General features: G+C 36.5%; 1 protein-coding gene across 1 annotated transcript; it reads right to left on the reverse strand.

Annotated features, from left to right (window-relative positions):
* Window positions 1-6,614: 6,614 nt before the first annotated feature.
* On the reverse strand, window positions 6,615-7,604 carry LOC311183311 (olfactory receptor 14A16-like; the record flags this gene model as incomplete). Its single annotated transcript, XM_084252663.1, has 1 exon — window positions 6,615-7,604. One exon carries the CDS (start codon window positions 7,602-7,604, stop codon window positions 6,615-6,617), a length of 990 nt encoding a protein of 329 aa, XP_084108789.1.
* Between the last annotated feature and the right edge of the window lie 18,889 nt (window positions 7,605-26,493).

The following is a 26,493-nucleotide window of genomic DNA, read 5'->3' on the forward strand; positions in this document are numbered from 1 at the left end:
TGGGAATAAATCTAACAAAAGAGGTAAAGGACCTATACAAAGAAAACTATAAAACATTGTTAAAAGAAATAGAAGAAGACACAAAGAAATGGAAAGACATCCCCTGCTCATGGATTGGAAGAATAAACATTATTAAAATGGCCATCCTACCAAAAGCAATATACAGATTCAGTGCTATTCCAATCAAAATCTCAATGGCATTCTTCAAAGAAATAGAACAATTATTGATGAAATTCATATGGAATCACCAAAAACCCCGAATAGCCAAAGCTCTACTGAAAAAAAAAAGAAGGGAATGGAGGCATCAGACTCCCAGACTTCAAACTATACTACAAAGCCATAATCATCAAAACTGCATGGTATTGGAACAAGAACAGACATACAGACCAATGGAATCAAACTGAAAATCCAGAAATAAACCCACAGATTTATCGTCAACTAATCTTTGACAAAGGAGCAAAGACTATGCATTGGAGCAAAGAAAGTTTGTTCAATAAATGGTGCTGGGAAAACTGGGTCGCTACATGCAAAAGAATGAAGCTTGACCACTACCTCACACCATACACAAAAATCAACTTAAAATGGATTAAAGAACTAGACATAAGACCTGAAACCATAAAATACATAGAAGGAAATATAGGCGAATCACTACGTGATTTGCACATCAAAGACATCTTTACAGACACATCACCCAAAGCAGTGATAGTGAAGACAAAGATAAACAGCTGGGACTACATCAAATTAAAGAGCTTCTGCACAGCAAAAGAGACAATAACAAAAACAAAGAGAAACCCCACCAACTGGGAGAACATTTTTGCACCCAACACTAATGATAAAGGACTGATCACAAAAATCTGCAAAGAGCTGATGAGACTCAGCAACAACAAAGAAAATAATCCAGTCAAAAAATGGGCAGAAGAGCTAAAAAGAAACTTCTCTGAAGAGGAAATGCAAATGGCCAACAGACATATGAAAAAAATGTTCAACATCACTTGTAATCAGGGAAATGCAAATCAAAACTACCATGAGATACCATCTCACACCAGTGAGAATGGCACATATTAAAAAAACTAGCAACAACAAATGTTGGCGAGGGTGTGGAGAAAAAGGAACTCTTCTGCACTGTTGGTGGGAGTGCAAACTGGTCCAACCACTATGGAGAGCTGTGTGGAGATTTCTGGACCTACTAAACATAGAGCTTCCATATGATCCAGCAATTCCACTCCTAGGTATTTACCCAAAGGTCACAGAAACATCAATTCCAAAGAGCACCTGCACCCCTATGTTTATAGCAGCACTGTTTACAATAGCTAAGCTTTGGAAACAACCCAAATGCCCAAAAATAGATGACTGGATCAAGAAGATGCGGTACATATATACAATGGAATATTACTCAGCATTCAAAAAAGATAAACACATGCAATTTGCAGCAACATGGATGGCGCTGGAAGGGATCATGCTCAGCGAAATAAGCCAGAAAGAAAAAGAAAAATACCGGATGGTCTCACTCATAGCAGGAATCTAGAAAACTTAAATAAGGGACCAGTAAAATGAATATAAGAAAGTGAAAATCAAAATCAACAAAAAACTATGAACCAGAGACACTTTTTGGGGGGTGGGGGGCAGGAGCGGAAGGATTGGGGTCAGAATGGGGCGTTTGCAATTGTATGGGGGAATATAAAAATAAAATTTATTATTTAAAAAAAAAAAGATTGAGCACTCTTTACACAGACTCCCTTAAAAAAAATAAATAAATAAATAAAATAAATAAATGGTGTTGGGAAAACTGGGTCGCTACATGCAAAAGAATGAAGCTTGACTACTAACTCACACCATACACAAAAACCAACTCAAAATGGATGAAAGAACTAGACATAAGACCTGAAACCATAAAATACATAGAAGGAAATATAGGCAAAGCACTACATGATATGCACATCAAAGACGTTTTTACAGACACATCACCCAAAGCAGTGATAGTGAAGGCAAAGATAAACAGCTGGGACTACATCAAAATAAAGAGCTTCCGCACAGCAAAAGAGACAATAACCAAAACAAAGAGAAACCCCACCAGCTGGGAGAACATTTTTGCTCACAACACTAATGATAAAGGACTGATCACAAAAATCTACAAAGAGCTCATGAGACTCCACAAAAACAAAGAAAACAATCCAGTCAAAAAATGGCCACAAGAGCTAAAAAGAAACTTCTCCAAAGAGGAATTGCAAATTGCCAAAAGGCATATGAAAAAACATTCAACATCACTTGTTATCAGGGAAATGCAAATCAAAACTACCATGAGATACCATCTCACACCAGTGAGAATGGCATATGTTAAAAAAACTAGCAACAACAAATGTTGGCGAGGTTGTGGAGAAAAAGGAACTTTCCTGCACTGTTGGTGGGAGTGCAAACTGGTCCAACCACTATGGAGAGCTCTGTGTAGGTTTGTTGACCTACTAAACATGGAGCTTCCATGTGATCCAGCAATTCCACTCCTAGGTATTTACCCAAAGGACACAGAAACATCAATTCCAAAGAGCACCTGCACTCCTGTGTTTACAGTAGCACTATTTACAATAGCTAAGCTTTGGAAACAACCCAAATGCCCAAAAATAGAGACAGGATCAAGAAGATATGGTACATGTACACCATGTAATATTACTCAGCCTTCAAAAAATATAAACACATGCAATTTGCAGCAACATGGATGGAGCTGGAAGGGATCATGCTCAGCGAAATTAGCCAGAAAGAAAAATAAAAATACTGGATGGTCTCACTCATAGCAGGAATCTAGAAAACTTAAATAAGAGGCCAGGAAAAAGAATAACTATAAGAAAGAAAATATCAAAATCAACAAACAACTATGAACCAGAGACACTCTATGGGGTTTGGAGGGGAGGGAAAGGAGGGATTGTGGTCAAAATAAGGGGGTTGTAATTTTATGGGGGATATAAAAATAAAATTTTAATAAGAAAATGAAACAAAAAAAGAAGAAATAGTTACTGAATCTGCTGGATATCACTTCTACCTCACACTTTATGCAAAATTATTTTAAAATGTATTATCAAAGCAACAACAAAACAGTTAAATTTACATTATAATTATTAATTTTGGCATTGTTATTTTATAGTTTTTATAGGTATTTTACCTGGGAGTTCATTTTATATATAATTTGCCAATATTTTTTCCTCAAACCAAAAGAATTCTATCTATGTAATTTCTGGACAAAATAAATTATTTTTCCAATTAAAAAGAAGAAAATTGAGAAAGCAGAGAACAAAGGGTGATAAATCAACACTTGATTTCATGGTCTTTGGGTAACATGAGTTCTACCTGCCAAGTTTATCTTTTCATCCCAGTTTTAGTGTACAGGGGTGGATTACAATAATCACTGTTTCATGTTTACCAAATGTTCTGAGTATGTTCTTGGCCCATTCAATTATCCCCTCATCAGTTGGCATGCCCTTTTCGGAAGATCAAATTTATTTTACATTTGTTCAAAATATCTATAATGGGGGCCTCCCCTGGTGGTGCAGTGGTTGAGCACTGGGCTGCGAAGCTGCCTGCAGCCTCTGCAGCACCTGTTCGATCCCCGGCCACAGGTGAGGGTTCCACATGGCACGACAGACCTCTCCTGCCGCTCCTGCTGCTCCAGTCAGCAGTGTGTTTTATCAGTCTGCCTGTTCTGTTCCCCGTTCTGGCTCTGGTGAATTTTCTCACCCTCCCGCGCTTCTGACTGTACCCAGTGCTTATATAAATAAATAAATAAATCTTTAAAAAAATATATCTACAAGGTCAGTTTTCAAAGAAAACATTTGTTTTCTGATCCTTATATTACTTAACCTTATTTTACTCTATGGGTTGAACATATGGTATACTGGAGCATTTTCCGAGAGGAGGGGGAGTGAATTTGTGTCAACCTAGGCAAAGACCCACTTAAGCACCTATCACCATTTTCTCACAGTGGCAAAAGGTGTATCCAGGAAGTGGCCCTGATTAATGTATTAAATAATCTAATAGATAGGTAAATAAAAGGCAGGAAAGAAGAGCAATGAAAGTAGAAAAATAAAAATCTGAAAAAAAAAAAAACCTCCGAGAGATGAGAAACTGTGTAGCAGAGAGGCAGAAAATGGTTTTCATAGACTTATCAGTAGACTGTATCCGAATGAGAAAATAAGCTCTGTACTAGAGGATGTCTCAAGAAAATGCCCAAAATATGAAAAAACAAAGTGAGAAGACTGAGGGGAAGGAAGGGTCGCATATCCAAGCACTGTGAACAACTATATAAGATATAAAAAAGGCATAGCAGGAATATCAGAAGAAAAGAAGAATGAGACCAAAGAAATATTTGAAAAATATGGAATGAGAATTTGCATGTTTTTAAGTTAGACACCAAACTACAGATCCAGGAAGTTAAGGAAACACCAAGCAGTACAAATACCCCCAAACTATACCTAAGCCTATCATTTTCAATTTATACAAAAAGAAGTGCTGTATTTTGGAAGGCATTGGTTTCTAGAAGAATGTTTATTTTTAGTTCAAAGACAAAATATTAAACTCCAAGGGAAATGTTCACAGACATTTTTTTTAAGATATATTTTTATTTATTTGTGCACTGAAGAACTGGGGTTGAGACCAAAGGTGTTGGGGGTGAGGGGATTCACCAGAGACAGAATGGGGAAGAGAACAGGTGGATTTACTGAAATACACAGCTAAGGACAGCAATAGGAAAGACAGGAGTGGTCTGCTGTGCCATGTGTGTTAAGCTGCTTTGCCAAGGATCAAACTCAGGTCTCAACAGTCATAGCAAGAAAGAACTTTGACATCATAGATAATCAGAAATTTTCCTGTTGGGGTTTTTTAATCAGTAAGAATAAAAGGAACCCCTTGTCTAGATACCTTGATACTTTGAAACAGAGAAACACCTACGATTTCCAACCCTGAGGTTTCTAAACATAATAATCATTTCTAAAATGTTTGCTTTCAAAAAATGGATCTGCAACTGACTTTGAAGTTAAACCTGATGTTAACTCCTTTATAGGTTTGCTTGGTTTTGAGCATATTAAAAAATCATTTCATTTGCATTTCACCTAAATGCCACCATTCCCCATAGTCTTACAATAATTCTGTTTTCTTATTCTTTGGTGATATGGACACAGTCCCTTGTGTTGGTTACTCTCGTTTCAATGACTATCAAACATTCTGACTTTCTCAGAGTTCAAGGGTGTTTATGATTATTTGAGCTTAAATAGGATAGAAAATACATCTAAAAAGAATGTAATATTTACAGAATAATTTCATATTTTTGGAACAAGTAAGTTGTAAAAAATACAAAGTATACACTATATAGGAAAATAAATCAATCATTATACATGCATAAAACTCTTTTTTTAAAAAGATTTATTTATTTTTATACAAGAGCTGGGGTACAGGCCAGAGGCGCGGGAGAGTGAGAGGATTCACCAGAGACCGAGCAGGGAGCAGAACAGGCAGATGACAGAAATACACTGCTGAGGGGAGCAGCGAGCGGGACAGGAGAGGTCTGCGGCACCATGTGGGATTCCGCTGGCCGGCGGGAACGAATCTGCACTGCAGAGACTGCGGACAGCTTCACAGCAAGGCGCTCAACCCACTGGGCCACCAGGGAGGCCCACATGCATAAAACTCTTAAATTAGTAATTTATACTATAAAATTATGAAAACAAGTGATGTTTTTGAGAATTATTTGCACGGCATAATATCAAGAGAAGTTGAATATTAAGAAGCAAAAATATAAATATTAAATAAATAAAGCAACCAACCAAAAAGATGAGCAAATATCACAGAGCGAATTTATAGAAGAAATGAACTAAATGGTATAAATCAATAGATGATGATAGATAAGGAAGTTATTAAATTTCTAGGTACTATAACAATAACTTGTTTTACCTAAAAAGCAGACATATTTTCAAAATATCTTGAGTATATCAAATATTTATATAGAGATAAAAATGTACATTTTAGGGCCTCCCTGGTGGTACAGGGGTTAAAATCTCAGCTATCAAGCATAAATAAATAAATAAATAACTGAAAAAATGCACTTTTAGTCATTATTCTTCAGACTCAAAATCAATCTATCAAATATGAAGTACACATGAAACATCATATAAATTAAAAATGTTAAATGTTATCAACCAACTTCCTTTCTTTGTCCATAGGTGATACGAAGACTATTTATTAATATGATTTGCAATTTAAAAAGAATAAAGCCCTAGAGTATTAAAATGTTCACCCTATAACATGGCTAGTTCACACATAAATTATACATATAACATGACTAGATCACACATTAATTATGAGTGAAAGACTGAACTGGAGAAATGCATCTATAAAATAATTCTGCTTATGCAAGAATGAAAAACATAAGTAAAAGGAAATATATTGCTTCCACTTATACTTTTGTTTACCTAAGCCTCTGGCTTTGAGGAAATCTTATTTTACATACTTTCAAGTTTATTTTAAAGTAATATAGAACAAGTATGAATTACTTGCTTTCATAAAATTATAAATGTTTACCTTATTTAAATAGTAGAAAATTTATTGCTATTAAGTGAAGTAACTTCGAGTATATCTTAAGTGAACGATGTAGTTGTTATGTCAATTTTGTTGTTGTTGTTGTTGTTGTTGTTATATATGAAGACAGTCTTTCCCAGCATTTTCCAGAAGGCAGCTTTCATGTCCTTGTTCTTCAGACTATAAATGATAGGATTCAGTGTTGGTGGCACCACTGTATAAAAGACAGACACCATCAGATTCCAAATAGAAGGGGACTCTGACACTGGCTTTAGGTAAGCAATAGAGCCTGTATTAAGGAAAATTGTAACAACCACAAGATGAGGAATACAAGTTGAGAAGGCTTTTGACCTTCCTTCCACTGAGGGGATTCTCAGAACCGTAGAGAAGATGTGGATATAAGAAATCAGTATAGAAAAGAAACACACAATACCCAAAGATGTTGTGACAATTATGGCTCCAATCTCAGCAAGGTACTTCTCTGAGCAAGAGAGCTTGAGTAATGAGGGGATCTCACAGAAGAACTGATGGACAAAATTTGACTTACAAAATGGTAATGAGAATGTCACAGATGTATTTAAAAACCCAGAGGCAACCCCACTAAGCCATGAAGCAGCCACCATCTGCTCACAGGCACCTTTCCTCATGATGAGCTGATAATGTAGAGGGCGACAAATGGCCACATATCGGTCATAGGACATCACTGTGAGCAAGGCTAGTTCTGTACAAGCAAATAAAACCACAAAAAAGACTTGTGCCACACACCCCATGAATGATATAGAACTATTTTGGGTCAAAGACTGTATGATGGACTTGGGGACTGTGACAGATATAAAGCAGACATCCAACAATGACAGTGACCTCAGAAAGAAATGCATAGGACTGTGAAGGTGCTCATCCAAGGTGGTAAGAAGAACAATAAGAAGGTTGCCAACCAAAGCTGTCAGGTAGATGAGTAAAAACAGCACTGCATGAAGGACTTGCTGCTCCCAGATGTCTGTAAATCCCATGAGGATGAATTCAGTTATCGACAGGGTGAGATTGGCCATGATAACTCTTTCCCTGGGGGACTTGGCAAAAGAAACAATGTAAGATTCTTTATGTACAATGGCTGTTGCGTAACTCCATACTTGAAAAATTATGTTCAATGTCATGGAACAAAATTATTGCTTACATGCAAATTAATCACTATCCCTCTTAGTTTTCTGATATTTTGTTGGTTTTATGTCATAAAGGTTGTGAAACAAAATAGATGTATAATCTCTTTTTGTTTATTTTTCTTTATTGAGGCAACATTGTTTTGTGGTATAGTCTTTTGATTATATACAATATTTACAAAATGTAAGAGAGCCAATAGATTAATATTATCTGAACCACACATATAGAAAACAATGTTACTATTATTTTTATTGGGGCAGCATTGAATTAAAAATTTGTATATGATTTAAAGATACAGGTTCTCACCTCTTCAGTATATATTATCACAGCATATCTGTCACTAAAGCATAGACAATCCATTGGGCACTTTCATACATTGCTTTTCACCCATCTGCCCGCTCTGGAAGTGTTCACATCCTGCCTACTTCATCACTTATTCACTGCAGTAGTCTAATTAATAACCTATTATGACCATTTTCTTTCTCTGTAAAAAAGATGTAATTCTTATTTTTTCAGGAGAGTTTTGACTATTAAACATGTTATTACAATAAGATGCTTAAAAAGTAAAAATTATAAGTGGTTAAGTAGCATTTTAATAGACTTATGAAACATTAACATTTTGATTCTAAAATATTATGTAGCATTTTAATACAATTGTGAAAATAATAACATTTCACTGTTGATTAATATGAATAGATGTGCATAATTCATATAGTGAATTTAAAGGACTTATAATTTTTACAGTGATACCAAGAACTAGTCATTTCTACCCATGAAATAAAAATAGGGGGTTGAATTTTCCAGCATACAAAATTCTCTCTTGCATACATCTGGCTCTCCCATTCTAATATTTACAAGAATGATTAAGAAGAATCATAATGTAGTACCAATAAAAAAAAAAACAGTGTCTAAAGAGTCACATTATATCCAGAAGAGATACAAATTGTATATTGCCTATACCCATAGCTATTCAAAATTATGGTTGAATTAAATTATTTCTTCTCTACAGTAGCTCATGGGGTCTCATATTAGAAAATAACAAAATATGATTGAGATTACACATTTTTTTCATCATGCATAAACAAGATAAACATATAGAGATAGCAATTTAATTGTCATGTTCAATATTAGCAATGAATATAAAGGAAGTGATTCCTATTCTCACCATCATAATTCGTTATTGTGAAAATTAAAGAACTATGTATTAGTGAATTGAAACTGCAACAGCACAACTACAACAAAACCCCAATACAGAAGAAAAATTGAAAAGTACCATGTGCTGAGAAATTTTCCAAATTAGAAAAACTCATGGGAAAAATAAAGTCTTACCTCTTAAATACGATCCTCTCATTTAGCTCTGATTTTTTTTGTATTATGATTTTGACTTCTGGGTTGAACTTATTCTAACTGTTGTTGTTGTTAAGAAAGATTCATAAATATCAAGTCAAGGAAAGCCTGGAGCTATATGCAGAGTCATTGAGGCTTATAAATAGAGCTAAAGTTCTTCCTGAAAAGGAGATTGCAGTCCCTTCCTGAAGGTGTCCAAAGCATTGCTAGCATCAAGAAAGAATATCCACAATATCCATATATAATTTACAGTCTGAGAGTGAAGTATGTGATTTTTTATTATGGAATAACATCCAAGGTAGAATTTTAAGAATTAAAATTCTTCTCAAGAGACATGAAACCCAGTAGGCTGTCCTAACCCTAGGGGCTCATTTCAACTTTATCCCCTAGACACCAAGTCAACTTGAGCAGAATTTGAGGAGGCAAGGCCAAGATTATCTTAAATATATTGGTCCCTTTTGTAAAAATAGCTCATCAGCGATCACCTCCATTCTGGAATTATTCAGATAATGGAAGCAAGACAGAGGATTTATTTTTGCTTATTGAAATTAACATTTATTTTAGGTAATATTTGATTTTTTTGGTATTATTTTAATTACTGAAATTATTTCTCATATTTTGAAGACAGAATAAATCAAGTCCATGGAGTTGAAGAAGGCAATGATCAATTAGTCTATAATCATTCATAGCGTGGGACCTCCCTGATGCCATACAGGTTAAGTCTCAGTGTTCTCAGGCTATCACGATCGCAGCCTGACTTTCATCCTGGTCAGGGAGTTGAGCAACAAATGGCACAGCAGACCTCTCTCGTCTTGCCTGCTGCTCCCCTCAGCAGTGTATTTAAGTGTCTGCCTGTTCTTGTCCCCACTCTGTCTCTGATGAATCCTCTCACCTCCTTCCCCACACCTCTGGCCTATATTCCAGTTATTCTATGCAGAAATTTAAAAAAATAAAACTTAAAAAAAAATTAGTAGTCTGGAGTTTTCATCAATCACATATTGACAAAATATATTACCTAAATACTCTTCATTCATTTCTTTATTTGTATGGAAGTTACCTAAATATTAAATATATAATTTGGCATTATATACCAAAATATTTATTTATAAATATATAATGCGGGCCTCCCCGGTGACGCAGCGGTTGAGCGCTGGGTTGCGAAGCTGCCCACAGCCTCTGCGGCGCCGGTTCGATCCCTGGCTGCTCCCCGGCCACCCGAGGAGGGTCCCGCATGGTGCACAGACCTATCCTGCCACCCGCTGCTCCCCTCAGCAGTGTACTTCGGTCCTTCTGCCTGTTCTGCTACCCGCTCTGGCTCTGGTGAATTCTCTCACCCTCCCGCGCTTCTGACTGTACCCAGTGCATGTATAAACAAACAAACAAATAAATAAACAAATAAATAAAAATACATGCCTCTTTAAAAAGAAAAAAAAACTAAAAAAAAACAGTTATAAATATATAATGCCAAATTATAAAACAAACTACTAAGGGTTTAAACATAAAGATATTTCTATGAAGTAATAATTTTAGAAGTATTGCAAAAATAAAATCAACAGTTGGAGTAAAAAACAAAACCATTTACTCTATCCTTATATTTAGTCTTGGCACATGGAACAAGAACTACCCCTACTTCTTACATTGGAATAAATGTGTTCTGTGCATTTAATTTCATTTCCATGGGCATAATTCTCTAGGATTCTTGGTGGGGACCACTAAGTCATGAAGTGCTAGGACAAGAAGAATGTCGTGGTCATGACTGGAAGACAAGTCAACTTGGGCTGGAAGACTGGCCCATGTCCAGGCAACAATGCCCTTTGTGTCAGCAAAGCTAAGCTCAAGAAACAGGCAAGATTAGAAAGGGAGTAGAATATACCTGATAACGCAGAACATTGGTGGTGGATGTTTGCCTGGATAAGGCTAAATACTAATGGAATGATTCATTGCCAGTAACTAACAAGGAGGGAAGAGAAGCGGTTTGTGTCAATAAAAATGAGTTGCACCGGGCACTCAGGATACTTGAACTTGGACAACGAAGCCTTGCATCTCCTGGGTCCCGCTTTTCTTAAACTCTATTTTGTGTCTGTCAGTTCTTTATTTCTAAGTTCTTTCGGATCCATTTCCTCAACCCTGTTCGCAGGAGCTGATTTCCAGCAGATTCTCTTAATTATGAAAATGTTTTGTTTGATTGTTTACAACAATGACATTTCTGAGATTCATCAATTCTTTATTTTTAAGTTTTATTTTTATTTATTTATGCATGTAAGAACTGGGGTCTAAACCAGAGGTAGAGTTGGGGTGAGATGACTCACCAGTGACAGAATGGGAATAGAACAGGCAGATTTGCTGAAATTCACTGCTAAGGGGAGCAGCGGGTGAGACAGGAGAGGTCTGCTGTGCCATTTGTGGGTTTACTCCCTGTTTGGGGATTAAATTCATGCTGCAGAGGTAATAGTGCTGAGCCTTAACCTTTAGGCCACTAGGCAGACTCTAGAATTATCAATTCTTCAATATGTTTAAAAATAAACATATATTTTAATTTTATATTTTTTAAAGATATATTTATTTATGCATGAAAGAACTGGGGTACAGGCCAGAGGTGTGGGGGGTGAGAAGATTCACCAGAGACAGAGTGGGCAACAGAGCAGGCAGATTGACTGAAATACACTGCTGAGGGGAGCAGCTGGCAAGACAGGAGAGGTCTTCTGTGCCATATGGGTAGCTCCCTGACCATGGATCAAGCTTGTGCTGCAGTGGCTGTGGATTGCCCTGATAGTTTGCATCTTAACCTCTTGTGCCACCAGGGAGGCCTGATATTTTAATATGTAAGATTATTTTGATCAAGAGGAGTTTGAAATTTAAGTATTGTATATCACTTTCTTGAATTCCTTATCCCATCCCTTGATTAGACTGTAAGTCATGAATTGTGATCTGTTATCAGTGAATTTCTTTTTTATGTACACATATAAAATGTTTATGGCATTTTTCTTTGGAATTTATAGTTCTTCTCAAAATCATTTCTATCATAGCGCAATCTATAATTGTTGTCATTGGAATTTTTATTATTTGGTATTATGTGATTTGAATTATGTTTTCATCATAGGCACTGGTATTTATTATTATTATTATTATTAATCTCCCTCTTGAGAGTTATGGCAAGTTGGTGGCAGAGTGAAGACACTAGGCATGCTTCCACTAGGTACTCACAACTAACTGCTATAAAAAAGGGGGTCTCAATAACCAAAACAAAGGGAAACCCCACTGACTGGGAGAAAATTTTTGCACACAACACTAATGATAAAGGACTGATGACAAAAATCTACAAAGAGCTGATGAGACTCAACAAAAACAAAGAAAATTATCTAGTCGAAAAATGGGCTAAAAAGAAACTAAAAAGAGCTAAAAAGAAACTTCTCCAAAGAGGAAATGCAAATGGCCAACAAGCATATGAAAAAATATTCAACATCACTTGCAATCAGGGAAATGCAAATCAAAACTACAACGAAATACCATCTCACACCAGTGAGAATGGCACATCTTAAAAAAACTAGCAACAACAAATGTTGGTGAGGGTGTGGAGAAAAAGGAACTCTGCTGCACTGTTGGTGGGAGTGCAAACTGGTCCAACCACTATGGAGAGCTGTGTGGAGATTTCTGGACCTACTGAACATAGAGCTTCCTTATGATCCAGCAATTCCACTCCTAGGTATTTACCCAAAGGACACAAAAACAGTAATTCCAGAGAGCACCTGCACCCTTATGTTTATAGTAGCACTATTTACAATAGCTAAGCTTTGGAAACAACACAAATGCCCAAAAATGGATGACTGGATCAAGAAGATGTGGTACATATACACCATGGAATATCACTCAGCATTCAAAAAAGATAAACACATGCAATTTGCAGCAACATGAATGGAGCTGGAAGGGATTATACTCAGCGAAATAAGCCAGACAGAAAAAGAAAAAAAAAAAATGGATGGACTCACTCATAGCAGGAATCTTGAAAACCTAAATAAGAGACCAGGAAAAAGAATAGCTATAAGAAAGAAAAAATCAAAATCAACAAACAACTATGAACCAGAGACACACTATGGGGGGGGGGGCGGGGAAAGGAGGTATTGGGGTCAAAATAAGGGGGTTGAAATTGTATGGGGAATATAAAAATAAAATTTAAAAAAGGCAGTCTCTCTGATAGCACAAGGGGTTAAGACGAAACCCATGAAGCAATCCACAGCCTCTGCAGCATGTGTTCCATCCCCAGCCAGGGAGGTACCAACATGGTGCAGCAGACCTCTCCTGACATGCCCACTGTTCCCCTCAGCAGTGTATTTCAGTCAATCTGCCTGTTCTGTTCCCCATTCTGTCTCTGGTGAATCCTCTCACCCCCACAACTCTGACCTGTACCCCAATTCTTGAATGCATAAATAAATAAATCTTTAAAAATCAAAAAATTCTGTGACAACCACAACACACACTAGGATCATCAGTTCAGTAAAGAGAAAACTCTCAGTAAAAAGTTAACTTTAAGTTAACTTTATTTAGAGTGATAATGTGATAGCACAACCCACAGAAGAGAATAAAAATGGAGAGTGGCTTCTATATAGAGCCTCTTACAGACTCATGCACATGTTAGCATCAGGGCACCTGAGATCTGCAATGATTACATAAGGGGGTGAATGAACAAGCATGCAGGATGGAGGGTGTATTTTTGAAAGATTCAGAGTTTGGAGGCAGAACAAGGATTTGAGCTGAGGCTTTTAATATAGAAGAGTAGTAGACTGAATTGGGTAAGAGTACTTGGATTTCCTTATAGAAGAGTCTGCTACTACGCATAGGTTATTACACAAAATACCAGCCACCCCTCACTTAAGAAGTAAAACTAAAACAAAGAAACACTTATTATTTTTTTAATTTCTATATATACAAATTTTACACCATTATTCACTTTTGCATAATGTGCTTTCTCCTGTTAAATGTAGTCCCCATAAAATTCCTACCACCAAGTCAACCATGAACCATCACCATAGTCTCTTGTGCTCTTCCCAACCTTGCTTTAATCTGTATCCCCGTTCCCTGCTGAATGTCTTTAGATTTAGTTTTATAGTTGCCTGCTACTGTTACTTTTTTTTTCCCCAATCCCTTATTTGGTTCCCCACTATTCTTCCTCAAATGAGACCATCCTATATTTTCCATTTTCCTTCTGAATTATTTTCTTTTAAGATTCATTTGATTAATTTATGCATTCAAGAACTGGGGTCTAGGCCAGAGATTCAGGTGATGAGTACATTCACCAGAGACAGGGTAGGGAGCAGAACAGAAGGATCTACAGAAACACACTGCTGATGGGAGCACCAGGTGAGACAGTAGAGATCTGCAGTGCCATGTGGATTAGCCCCCAGGATGGGAATCTAACTTAAGCAGTAATAGCCAGTGAGAGCTTGATAGCACTGAGACTTTAACCCCTGTTACACCAGGGAGGCCCACCTTTTGACTTCTTTCACTGAGCATAATCCTTTCCAGCTTCATCCATGTTGATACAAATTACATGAGTTTATCATTTTTGATCAGCAAATAGTATTCCATTGTGCATATATATCACATCTTCTTGATATAGTCATCTGTTTTTGGGCACATATGTTGTTTCTCTATCTTAGTTATTGTAAATAGTGCTGCAATAAAGATGGGAGTGCAGATTTCCTTTTGAACTTTCTTTTTGTGTCATTTGGGTAGATCCCTAGGTGTGCAGTTGCTGGGTCATATAGTAGCTCCACTTTTAGTAATTTGAGGTACTGCCACATAATTTCCTTAGTGGTTTGAACAATTTGCATTTCTATCAGCAGTTTAAAAGAGTTCATTTTTCTCCACATCCTCACCAGCATTTTTTTGTAATATGTGGCATTCTCCCTGGTGTGAGGCGTTATTTCATTGTGGCTTTGATTTGCATTTCCCTGATTATAAGTGATGTTGAACATATTTTCATGCACCTGTTGACCATTTGCATTTCCTATTTGTAGAAATGTCTTTTTAGCTCTTCTGTCCAGGTTTTGACTGGATTGTTTGCTTTGTTTTTGGTGAGTCATGTGAGCTCATTACAGATCTTTGAAATCAGTCCTTTATCTGTTGAATGGAGTACAGATTTTCTCCCTCTCAGCAGAGTGTCTCTTTGTTTTGGTTATTGTCTTGTTTGCTTTTGGAACATTTTAGTTTCATGTAAACCCAACTGTTTATCTTTTCTCTCACTTTCTTTTCTTCAGGGGATGAATCTTTAAAGATGTTTCTGAGATGTATGTCCTGGAATGTTTTGCCTATGTTTTCCTGTATATATGTTATGGTTTTAGGTCTTATGCTCACATTTTGTTTGTTTGTTTGTTTGTTTGTTTGTTTTTTGCATGGTGTGAGGTAATAGTCTAGTTTCATTCTTTTGCTTGTGGTGGTCCAGTCTTCCTAGCACCACTTATTGAACAGACTAGCCTTGTTCCATTACATATTTTGTGTTCCTTTGTAATAAATTGGTTGTCCATATACGTGTAGTTTTGTTTCTGGGTTTTCCATTTGATTCCATTGGTCTCTGTCTCTGTTTTTGTTCCAATGCCATATTTTTAAAAAAATACTTATTATGGCTTTGTAGTATAACTTCAAGTCTGCAAGTGTGATACCTCCATTTTCCTTTTTAGTCAGGATATCTTTGACTATTCAAGGTAATTGTGTATGTGTGTGTGTGTAATTCTATATGAATTTCATCAATATTTTCTCTATTTCTTTGAAGAATGCCATTGGGATTTTTATTGGAATTGTGTTGAATTTGTAATTTTTTTTTTTTTTTAGTAGGATGGCCATTTTGATAATGTTAATTCTTCCAATCTATGAGCAGAGGATGCCTTTCCATTTCTTTGTGTTTTCTTTTATTTCTTTTAACAATGTTCAATAGTTTTATTTCCACAGGTCTTCACTTCCTTCATTAAGTTTATTACCAGGTGTTTTTTTTTGGGGGGAGGCAATTATAAATGGGATTTTTTTTTTTAATTTCTTTTTCAGACTGATTCTTTGCATGTAGGAAAGCTAGTGAATTTTGTGTGCTGATTTTTTTATTCTGCTACTTTACTAAACTGACTTATTACTCAAGCACTACCAATAACAGGAGCAAACATACCAAGATAATTCTGTGCTGGAAAAGAAGAGAGACAATCTCCTGTGCTCTGACCCCATAGCAACTACAATCCATTTCCAGTGCTCAATCTAGTACTAAAAAAATAGCATAGGATGGCAGTGGACACAAAGTATAAAGATTCTGAGACCAAGAAGCTGCAAAGAACAGGAGATGACTGTGGATCACCACCCTTAAATATGGGCGCCCACAGCACAGTAGGAATCACAAATCCCTAAGTTTATTGTAGCATTCTGTTGGTTCCCTGCTGCCCCAGTCCACTTTCATAAATATTACCCATCACCAGTACTATCCCTCAGATAATTTCAATAGTTGAAAAGACAACAGTCTGAAGACTTATCCCTATTAAAATGCATACAATATTAAAAATGTGTACACAGAAAGAACACATTACAAATGCTAAAGCATAAAATCCTTAAAGAAGTCCCAAATCAGTAGAATTGTGGTGTACAACAGAAGGGCAATTTAGGGCATCGTCTCTGGTAATTCTTATGGGAATATATAAAACAAAAACAGAATAAGTATAGGGGAACTATGAGACAGCTACAACTATAAGTAACAGAAATAAAACAATATAGCTCATAAAATATATAAATGAGGAGCTCAATGTCAGACAAAAAGAAACAATGTAGAGAAATAAAGAATAAAGAAACAATGAAAAGTAGTATAATAACCCTTCTGGATAATTTAAAGAGAGATACCACACATATCATAGGTGTCCCAGAGGAGAAGAGAACAAGAAAACCATCTCAATCTGGGGAATGAACAGGTACTGTGATTGAACAAGACTAAAGAGTTTCAAATTAAATAATATCAGACAGAAACAAATCAACATATATTATAACAAACTTGTTGAGAACAAATGGCAATCGCAGAACATTAAAAGTGTCAAGGATAGAGGATGATTTAATATATGATTTAATATATGTAAATCAATCAAGATAATACATTTTATCGGCAAAAGTTAAGGTAAAATCATATGATCAAAGCAATAGATGTAGAGAAAAAGTTGTTAAAATTCAGCAATCATTTATGATTAAAACCTATAAGGAAGATGGGAATAGTAGGAACCTAAATCAATATAATAAAGAACATATATCACAAGCCAACAGTCAATACTACATTCAGTGATGAAAAACTTAAAACTTTTCCCTAGGGGCCTCCCCTGGTGGCTCAGCGGTTCAGCATGGGCTGAGAAGCTGCCTGCAGCCTCTGCAGTGCCAGTTCCATCCCCGGCCACCGGCGAGGGTCCCCCAAGGCGCAACAGACCTTTCCTGTCTCTCACACTGCTCCCCTCAGCAGTGTATTTCATGGGTCTGACTGTTCTGCACCCCGCTCTGGATCTGACGAACTCACTCACTCTCCCGTGCTTCTGACTGTACCCAGTGCTTGTATAAATAAAGAAATAAATCTTAAAAAAAAAATTTCCCTTAGGATCTAGAATAAGACAAGGATGCCAATTGTCCCCACTTCTATTTAACTTAGTACTAGAACTTTTGGTCACAGCTATCAGAGAACACAGGTATTAAAGGGAATCTAAGTAAGTAAAGAAGATGTGAAATTATCATTATTCACAGATGATGTAATATTTACAGGAAATCCTGAAGACTTCACCTACAAGTTATTAGAAACAATAAATGGATATAGTAAAGTGGCAGCTTTCAACTTCATACAAAATCTCAAAACCTTTTTATATATAATCAGCAAGCAAGTATCCAAAAAAAGACATAATTACATATAAAAATGCTTCAAAAAATGTAGTACCTTAGAATCAATCTAGCAAAGGAGGCAAAATGCCTATATAATGAATATTAAAAGATGTTACCAAAAGATACAGATAGCAACATAAGGAGATGGAACATAAGGAGAAAGAAGGAAGTGGACAGGGTGAATCAAAATAGTCAAAATGACTATCCTGTCTAAAATGATAAACACATTTAATTTCCATCAAAATACCAACAATATTTTTCAAAGAAACTGCACAAAAATATTATTTTTTTGTGTAACCACAAGAAGTCTCAAACTAAAGAAACATTCTTGAGAAAAAAGGGACAAAAATGGAGGTATCTTATTACCTGATTTTAAACTTTACTCTAAAAGAGCAGTATTAAAATAATATGGCATTAACACAATATAGATGCATGGATCAATGGAACTGAATCAAAATCCTAGAAATAAATACACACATATACCAGAACCTAATCTATTGTAAAGCTATGACACAAAATGGGGGAAAAAAAAAAAAAAACATCTCTTTAACAAATGGAACTGGGAAAATTGGAAAGCCACCCATAAGACCTCCCTCTTTGGAAGCTGTTGCCACACCATACCTACCACCAAGACACCCACAGTCCACCACCATAGTCTATTGTGCTTCTTACCCATCTTGTTCTTGGTTGCCCCCCTACCCTCCAATACTATGGTAGCCTAAATTGCATAGTCAACTTTCCAATGCTAGTGTTTAGTTTGGTTTTATTTTACCCTTTGTTTGGTTTCTTTGTTTTTTCAATCCACGAAGGCCTCTTTATTTTGCTTTATTTCTTTTCATTGACATAACATAACATTATAACATTATATAACTTTTAATGTTCATCACTGAGAATCAACATGTGGTATACTATATGACATTCACTGCTAGAAAGTCCAAACCTCCTTTCAAATTGCCATTGTTCCCCAAAAACTCCACAGAAAAACTAATCAAAATAATTAACCAGTTTGGTAAACTAACAGAATGAAAAATCAACACACATAAACCAGAAGCTTTCCTATATGCAAACAATCAAGCTGAAGAAAAAGAAGTAAAAAAAAAAATACCCCTTTGGGGGCCTCCCTGGTAGCCCAAGGGGTTAAGACACAACCTATGAAGCTCACCGCAGCCACTAAAGCGCAAGTTCAATCCCTGGCCAAGGAGGTGACCCACATGGTGCAGCAGACCTCTCCTGACTCACTTGCTGCTCCCCTCAGCAGTGTATTTCAGTTGTTATGCCTGTTCTGTTCCCCACTCTGTCTCTGGTGAATCCTCTCACCCCCACAACTCTGGCCTGTACCCCAGTTCTTGTATGCATAAATAAATGAATATTAAAAAAAATATTCCTTTTATAATTGAACAGAAAAATAAATGAAATACTAGGAAATAAACCTAACGAAAGAGGTGAAGGACCTATACAAGGAAATTTTTTTTTAAATATTTATTTATTTATTTATAAAGGCACTGGTTATAGTCAGAAGCATGGGAGGGTGAATGAATTCACCAGAGCCAGAGCAGGGAACAGAACAGGGAGACTGACGAAATACACTGCTGAGGGGAGCAGCGGGCGAGACAGGAGAGGTCTGTCGCACCATGTGGGACCTTCACCAGTGGTTGGGGATCGAACTGGTGCTGCGGAGGATGTGGACAACTTCGCCGCCCAGCGCTCAACCACTGCACCATCAGGGGAGGCCCCACAAAGAAAATTTTAAAACACTGTTAAAAGAAATAGTAGAAGACACAAAGAAATGGAAAGACACTCCCTGCTCATGAATCGGAAGAATGAGCATTATCAAAATGGCCATCCTACCAAAAGCAATTTACAGATTCAATGTTATTCCAATAAAAATTTCAATGACATTCTTCAAAGAAATAGAACAAATATTGATGAAATTCATATGGAGACAAAAAAATCTCAAATAGCCAAAGCTCTCCTTATTGAAAAGAGGGTTTGGAGGTATTACAATCCTGGACTTCAAACTATACTTCAAAGATATAATAATTAAAACTGCATGGTACTATAACACAGACCACTGGAATCAAATAGAAAACCCAGAAATAAAACCACAGATTTATGGTCTGCTAATCTTTGACAAAAGAGCCAAAAATATGCAATGGAACAAAGACAGTTTGTTCAATAAATGGTGCTAGGAAAATTGGATGGCTACATGCAGAAGAATGAAACTATAGTACTACTTCACACCATGCACAAAAACCAACTCAAAATGGGTCAAAGAACTAGGCATAAGAACTACCTAAAAGAAAATATAGAAAAAAAAAAAAACACTATAGGATAAAATTCTCAGTAACATCTTTAAGGACACATCACCTAAACCAAAGAAAATGAGGAAAAGATAAACAGCTTGGGCTACATCAAATTAAAGAGCTTCTGTACAACAAAAGAGACATTAACCAAAACAAAGAGACACCCCACTGATTGGAAAAAAAATTTTGGTCCATTCAAATGATAAGGGACTAATCACAAAAATCTACAAAAAACTCACAAGACTCAACAAAAACAAACTAAACAATCCAGTCAAGAAATGGGCAAAAGAAGTTAAAACACATTTTTCCAAAGAGGAAATGCAAATGACCAACAGGCATATGAAAAAATGTTCAACATCCCTTATAATCAGGGAAATGTAAATCAAAACCACAATGAGATACGGCCTTACATCAGTAAGAATGGCACATATCAAAAAAACCACAACAACAAATGTTGACAAGGATGTGGTGGGAATGAAAACAATGTATTTTAATTAGGCCAATTTGTTAACAAAGTAATAATAGCAATTAATTTCCTAAATAATAGTTGATCTATTTTGAACACATTTAAATTAAAAGAAAATTGGAATTATCATATTCATTTTTTATGATCTTATAAGAACTTATGTGATCTTATATGATCTTATGCTCAGGAGCAAATTACTAAGCTGTGGGAGGGATCTAAATGCTTCATACAATTTAAGATTCTCTGGGTCATGTCATAGGCCCATGTAAATGTTATTGATATTACCTTTGGAGAACCAATACATAAAATAGAGGTATAGTTATATATATTAATGTTGTTATTTATAGAGATATGAATAATTTATACTAGGGGCAAACAGAAACACACTCAGCTACTTATATCTTGTGAGCAGACTAACATCCTGGTCTGGGCCATGCAGGACATAGCCCTTTACACCAGGCCTCCAACCACACATGGGAAATGCATCTCACTCTTTTCAGCCACAAGAATCTTTGGAGCAGACCTACGCACCATCTGGGGATGTACAGGGTCTTGTTGTACATCAGCAATCTTTCCCAGCGATACAGCCTCTCAAACCAGTACCCCTCACTAGCCTTTTAAGTCACAAGATCGAGGCCAAGAAATGCTTCAGAGGAGACCATAGCACCACCCCACATTCTACTATACCAGTAGGGGTACCCAATAAAGTAAATGTCCAGACAGTGGAAAAGAAGTACTGACACACAAAAGAAAAGCCCCAACTACAGCAGAACAAACCCAACACAAACAATGGAGAGAAAAATACAAATGTCCAAGCAGGTCTTCAGGGGAACAATATGCCACAGAGAAAATCAAAACCCTAGAGCCAAACAACAAAGACTTGGAAGAGCTTTTTAACCAATCAGTCATATAATTCTCCTGATTGAGATAGTTAAATATATGAAAAAAAACACAAAGAAAATTAAGAAAAAAAATGAATTCAAGAAACACAATAAAGATATTGAAGATCAAAGTTGAGGATTTTTTTTAAATATTTATTTATTTATACAAGCACTGGGAATAGTCAGAAGCACAGGAGGGTGAGAGAGGATTCACCAGAGCCAGAGCGGGGAGCAGAACAGACATACCTATGAAACACACTGCTGAGGGGAGCAGCGGGGGCAGCAGGAGAGGTCTGTGCACAATGTGGGACCCTTGCCGCTAGCCCAGTATCGAACAGGCGCTGCAGAGGCTGCGGGCATCCACTCAACCTCAACCGCTGCACCACCGGGGAGGCCCCAAAGTTGAAACTTTAAACAACAAAAAACAGAATAGCAGGAATAAGCAAATCATTCAGGAGAAAGCATGGCAGTAGAAAAAATAAAGTGGTAGAATGAATCAATGATTTCAAAGATGAAAAAGGGAAATAATTAAAATAGAAAAAAGAGAGGAAACCAGGGGAAAAGAATAAAGACTGAAAATTATCTGACACCACGAGGAAAGGAAATATAAGAATTATGGTAAACCCAAATGGACAAACAGAGAAAAGGGAACTGAGAATGTGTTTACAGAAACAGTGGAGGAGTCCTTCCCAAACTTGAAGAAGGAAATGAACAAAGAAATACAAAGGCCAAGAAGATCACCAAACTACCTAGATAAAAGGAAAACTACAGCAAGATACATAATAGTAAAATTTCGAAGTGTCCAAGGCAAAGGAAAAAAAAAAAAAACACTACAGTGAAGCTCATGAAGTGGAAGAAATAGATAATCTATGAAGGAAAACTTATTAGTCTTGCAGCAGATTTTTTTCAAGAAACATACAGACAAGAAGAGGAAGAAATGGCATATTTAAAACATTACAGGGAAAAAAAAATTGTCTGCCTAGAATACTCTGTCCTACAAGGTACTCCTTTATGTATGCAAGAATGATAGGGACCTTCTTAGACAATGAAAATCTTTGCATTTCCTTTGTATCCACTAAATTCCCATTGTAAGAAGTATTACAAGATATTTTAGAATCTAAACAAAGAGAGGAATGAGTACAGGACCTGTATAAATAATTAAATAGAATAACATAGCTGGGAAAAAAATGACATTGACAGATCTTTGCATGTTAATAATCAGTCCAAATTTCAAGGGGCCGAAGTTACCAAAAAGAAGACACCAAGCATCTGGTTGCATTAGGAAACAAAATCCAACAATCTGCTGCCTCAAGGAAACACATCTAAGTACCAAGGGAAGACATAGACTAAAGAATGGAAAACGATTCTTTTTTAAAAAATAATATTCATTTATTTATGCACACAAGAGCTGGGGTGTAGGCCAGAGGTGCAAGGTGGGGTGACAGGATTCACCAGAGACCAAATGTAGAGCAGAACAAGCAGATCTAATGAAATACACTGCTAAGGGGATCAGTGGGCCAGAAAGGAGATGTCTGCTGCACCATGTGTAGGTTAGCTTCCTGGTTGGAGATCAAATTCATGCTGCAAGTGCCTCCCCAGTGGCGCAGCTGTTGAGCATTGGCTGCAAAGTTGCCTGCAACCTCTGCAGCGCCTCTTTGATCCCCTGCCTCTGGGTGAGGGACCCAAATGGCGCAGACCTCTCCTGCCGCCCGCTGCTCCCCTCAGCAGTGTACTTTGTCAGTCTGCTTACTCTGCTCTCCCCTCTGGCTCTGGTGAATTCTATCACCCTCCCGTGCTTCTGACTGTACCCAGTGCTTGTATAAATAAATTAATTAATTAAAAACAAAACAAAACAAATTCATGCTGCAATGGCTGTGGATAGATTCATAGAGCTGAAACTTAACCCCTTGTGCCACCAGGGACGCCCAAGAATGGAAAATAATACTACAGTCAAGTGTCACCTAAAAGGAAGGCAAGGAAAGCCATGCTTATATCATACAAAATAGATTTCTACCTTATAAAGTTAAACAGAGACAGGGATGGACACCATAAAGTGATAAAGGCAACAATACAACAGGAAAACATAACACATATCAATATACACTCAAAAAACAAACAAGCTCCAAAATATATCAGACAACTATGATCAAATCTGAAAACAGACATAAGAAAAATATATATATGATTTCAACACTATACTCTCACCAATGGACAGATCAACAAGAGAGAAAAATAAATAAAAACATAATCATCATAAGTAAGGAGCTAGACTCCTTGGGTCTAATAGACATTTATAGAACACTATACTGTCAAAAAACTAAATACACATTTTTCTAAAGTGCAGATGGCTCATTCTCATGTGGTCCATTATGAACACATATTGAGTCACAAGGTAAATATTAACAAATTTATAAAATTGAAATCATACCAAATATCTTCACAAAAAGAAAGTAAGGAAAAGCTTTACTTTGTGGTAACTGAACAATATGCTATTGAACTACCACTAGGTTAATGAGGAAATTAAGAAGAAATAAAAAAAAAACAAACTAAGGACAAATGAGTATGAGGACACAACTTTTCAGAATGTATGGGACACAGCAAAAGCAGTTCAAAGAAGGAAGTATATAGCAATACTGGACCACATCAAGAAAGCAGAGAGTGCAAGCAAACTCTTATCTCAAGGAACTAGAAAAAAGGTGAACAAAAAACCCAAAAGCCAGCAAAAGGAAGGAAGTAATACAATTTAGAGAAATAATAAATGAAGCAGAAACCAAATACGCAGTTGGTAAAGCATTGAAACCAAAATATGGTTCTTTGAAAACCCAAACAAAATAGTCAAATGTTTAGCTAGACTAAGAAAACAGGGCAAAACTTGAAATAAATATCAAAAATGAAAGCGGATTTGCATTTCCCTGATTACAAGTGATGTTGAACATTTTTTCATATGCCTGTTGGCCATTTGCATTTCTTCTTCAGAGAAGTATCTTTTTAGCTCTTCTGCCCATTTTTTGACTGGATTACTTTCTTTGTTGTTGCTGAGTCTCATCAGCTCTTTGCAGATTTTTGTGATCAGTCCTTTATCATTAGTGTTGTGTGAAAAAATGTTCTCCCAGTTGGTACCATCTTACACGAGTGAGAATGGCACATATTAAAGAAACTAGCAACAACAAATGTTGGCGAGGGTGTGGAGAAAAAGGAACTCTTCTGCACTTTTGGTGGGAGTGCAAACTGGTCCAACCACTATGGAGAGCTTGTGTGGAGATTTCTGGACCTACTAAACATAGAGCTTCCATATGATCCAGCAATTCCACTCCTAGGTATTTACCCAAAGGACACAGAAACATCAATTCCAAAGAACACCTGCACCCCTATGTTTATAGCAGCACTGTTTACAATAGCTAAGCTTTGGAAACAACCCAAATGCCCAAAAATAGATGACTGGATCAAGAAGATGTGGTACATATACACCATGGAATATTACTCAGCATTCAAAAAAGATAAACACATGCAATTTGCAGCAACATGGATGGTGCTGGAAGGGATCATGCTCAGCGAAATAAGCCAAAAAGAAAAAGAAAAATACCGGATGATCTCACTCATAGCAGGAATCTAGAAAACTTAAACAAGGGACCAGGAAAATGAATAACTATAAGAAAGTGAAAATCAGAATCAACAAAAAACTATGAAACAGAGACACTTTTCGGGGGGGTGGGGGGCGAGAGGGGAGGGATTGGGATCAGAATGGGGGGGTTGCAATTGTATGGGGAATATAAAAATAAAATTTATTATTTAAAAAATAATAAAAAATAAAAAAAATCACAATGATGAAAGTTTAATGCATTCTTAATAAAGTGAAAACACACACATACAAAAAAAATGAAAGCGGAGGGCCTCCCTGTTGGCGCAAGGGGTTAAGATGCAACCTATGAAGCTGTCTGCAGACTGCAGCATGAATTTGATCCCCTGGCTGGAGGGAGAGCAGCCTACATGGTACAGTAGACCTCTCCTGACTCGCCCACTACTCCCCTCAGCAAGGTCTTAGGTCAATCTGCCTGTTCTGTTCCCCACTCTGTCTCTGGTGAATCCTCTCACCCTCATACCTCTGGCCTGTACCCCAGTTCTTGTATGCATAAAGAAATAAATCTTTAAAAAACTGAAAACAGAGAAGTAACAACAGTGCAGATATCTATAGGATAATAACACATTACTATAATCATTTATATGCAAACTAATTCAACAACCTAGGCAAAATGAACATTTGTTTTGGCTCATGCAATCATCTGAGACTGAATACAGAAGAAATAGAAAACCTGAACAAACTAAACACATGCAAGAATATTGAAACAGTAATCAAAACTTTCCAAAAAAATAAAATATCAGCATCAGATGACTTCATGATGAGTACTGCCAAACCTTGAAAGACAAGCTAATACCTTTCCTTCTCAGACCGTCAAAAAGTTGAGAAGGATGGAATTCTTCCAAAAACATTGTATGAGGACAGCTTTACACTAATACCAAAACCAAACAAAGACGACACAAAGAAACAGCAGATTAATATAATGAATACAGCTGTAAAAATCCCCAATAAAATATTAGCAAATCAAATCCAAAAATAGATTATAAAGATTACATACCATGACTAAGTGGGAATTTTACTAGGTATAAAGGATGGTTCAATGTCTAAAAATAAATCAATGCAATATACCATATCAACAACAACAACAAAAAAGCAAAACCATGTGACCATATCAGCAGATGCTGAGAAAGGATTTGATGAGATTCAGCATAAATTTTAATGAAACCCTTGAAATTGGGGATAAATGGAACTTTAAGAAAAGTAATATATGACAAACCCACAACCATAGTCTTTCTGGTTTGTGAAAAACTGAAAGTCTTTACAATCGGATTA

The sequence above is a fragment of the Talpa europaea genome, assembly GCF_964194135.1.
Source record: "Talpa europaea genome assembly, chromosome: 13".
Lineage (NCBI taxonomy): Eukaryota > Metazoa > Chordata > Mammalia > Eulipotyphla > Talpidae > Talpa > Talpa europaea.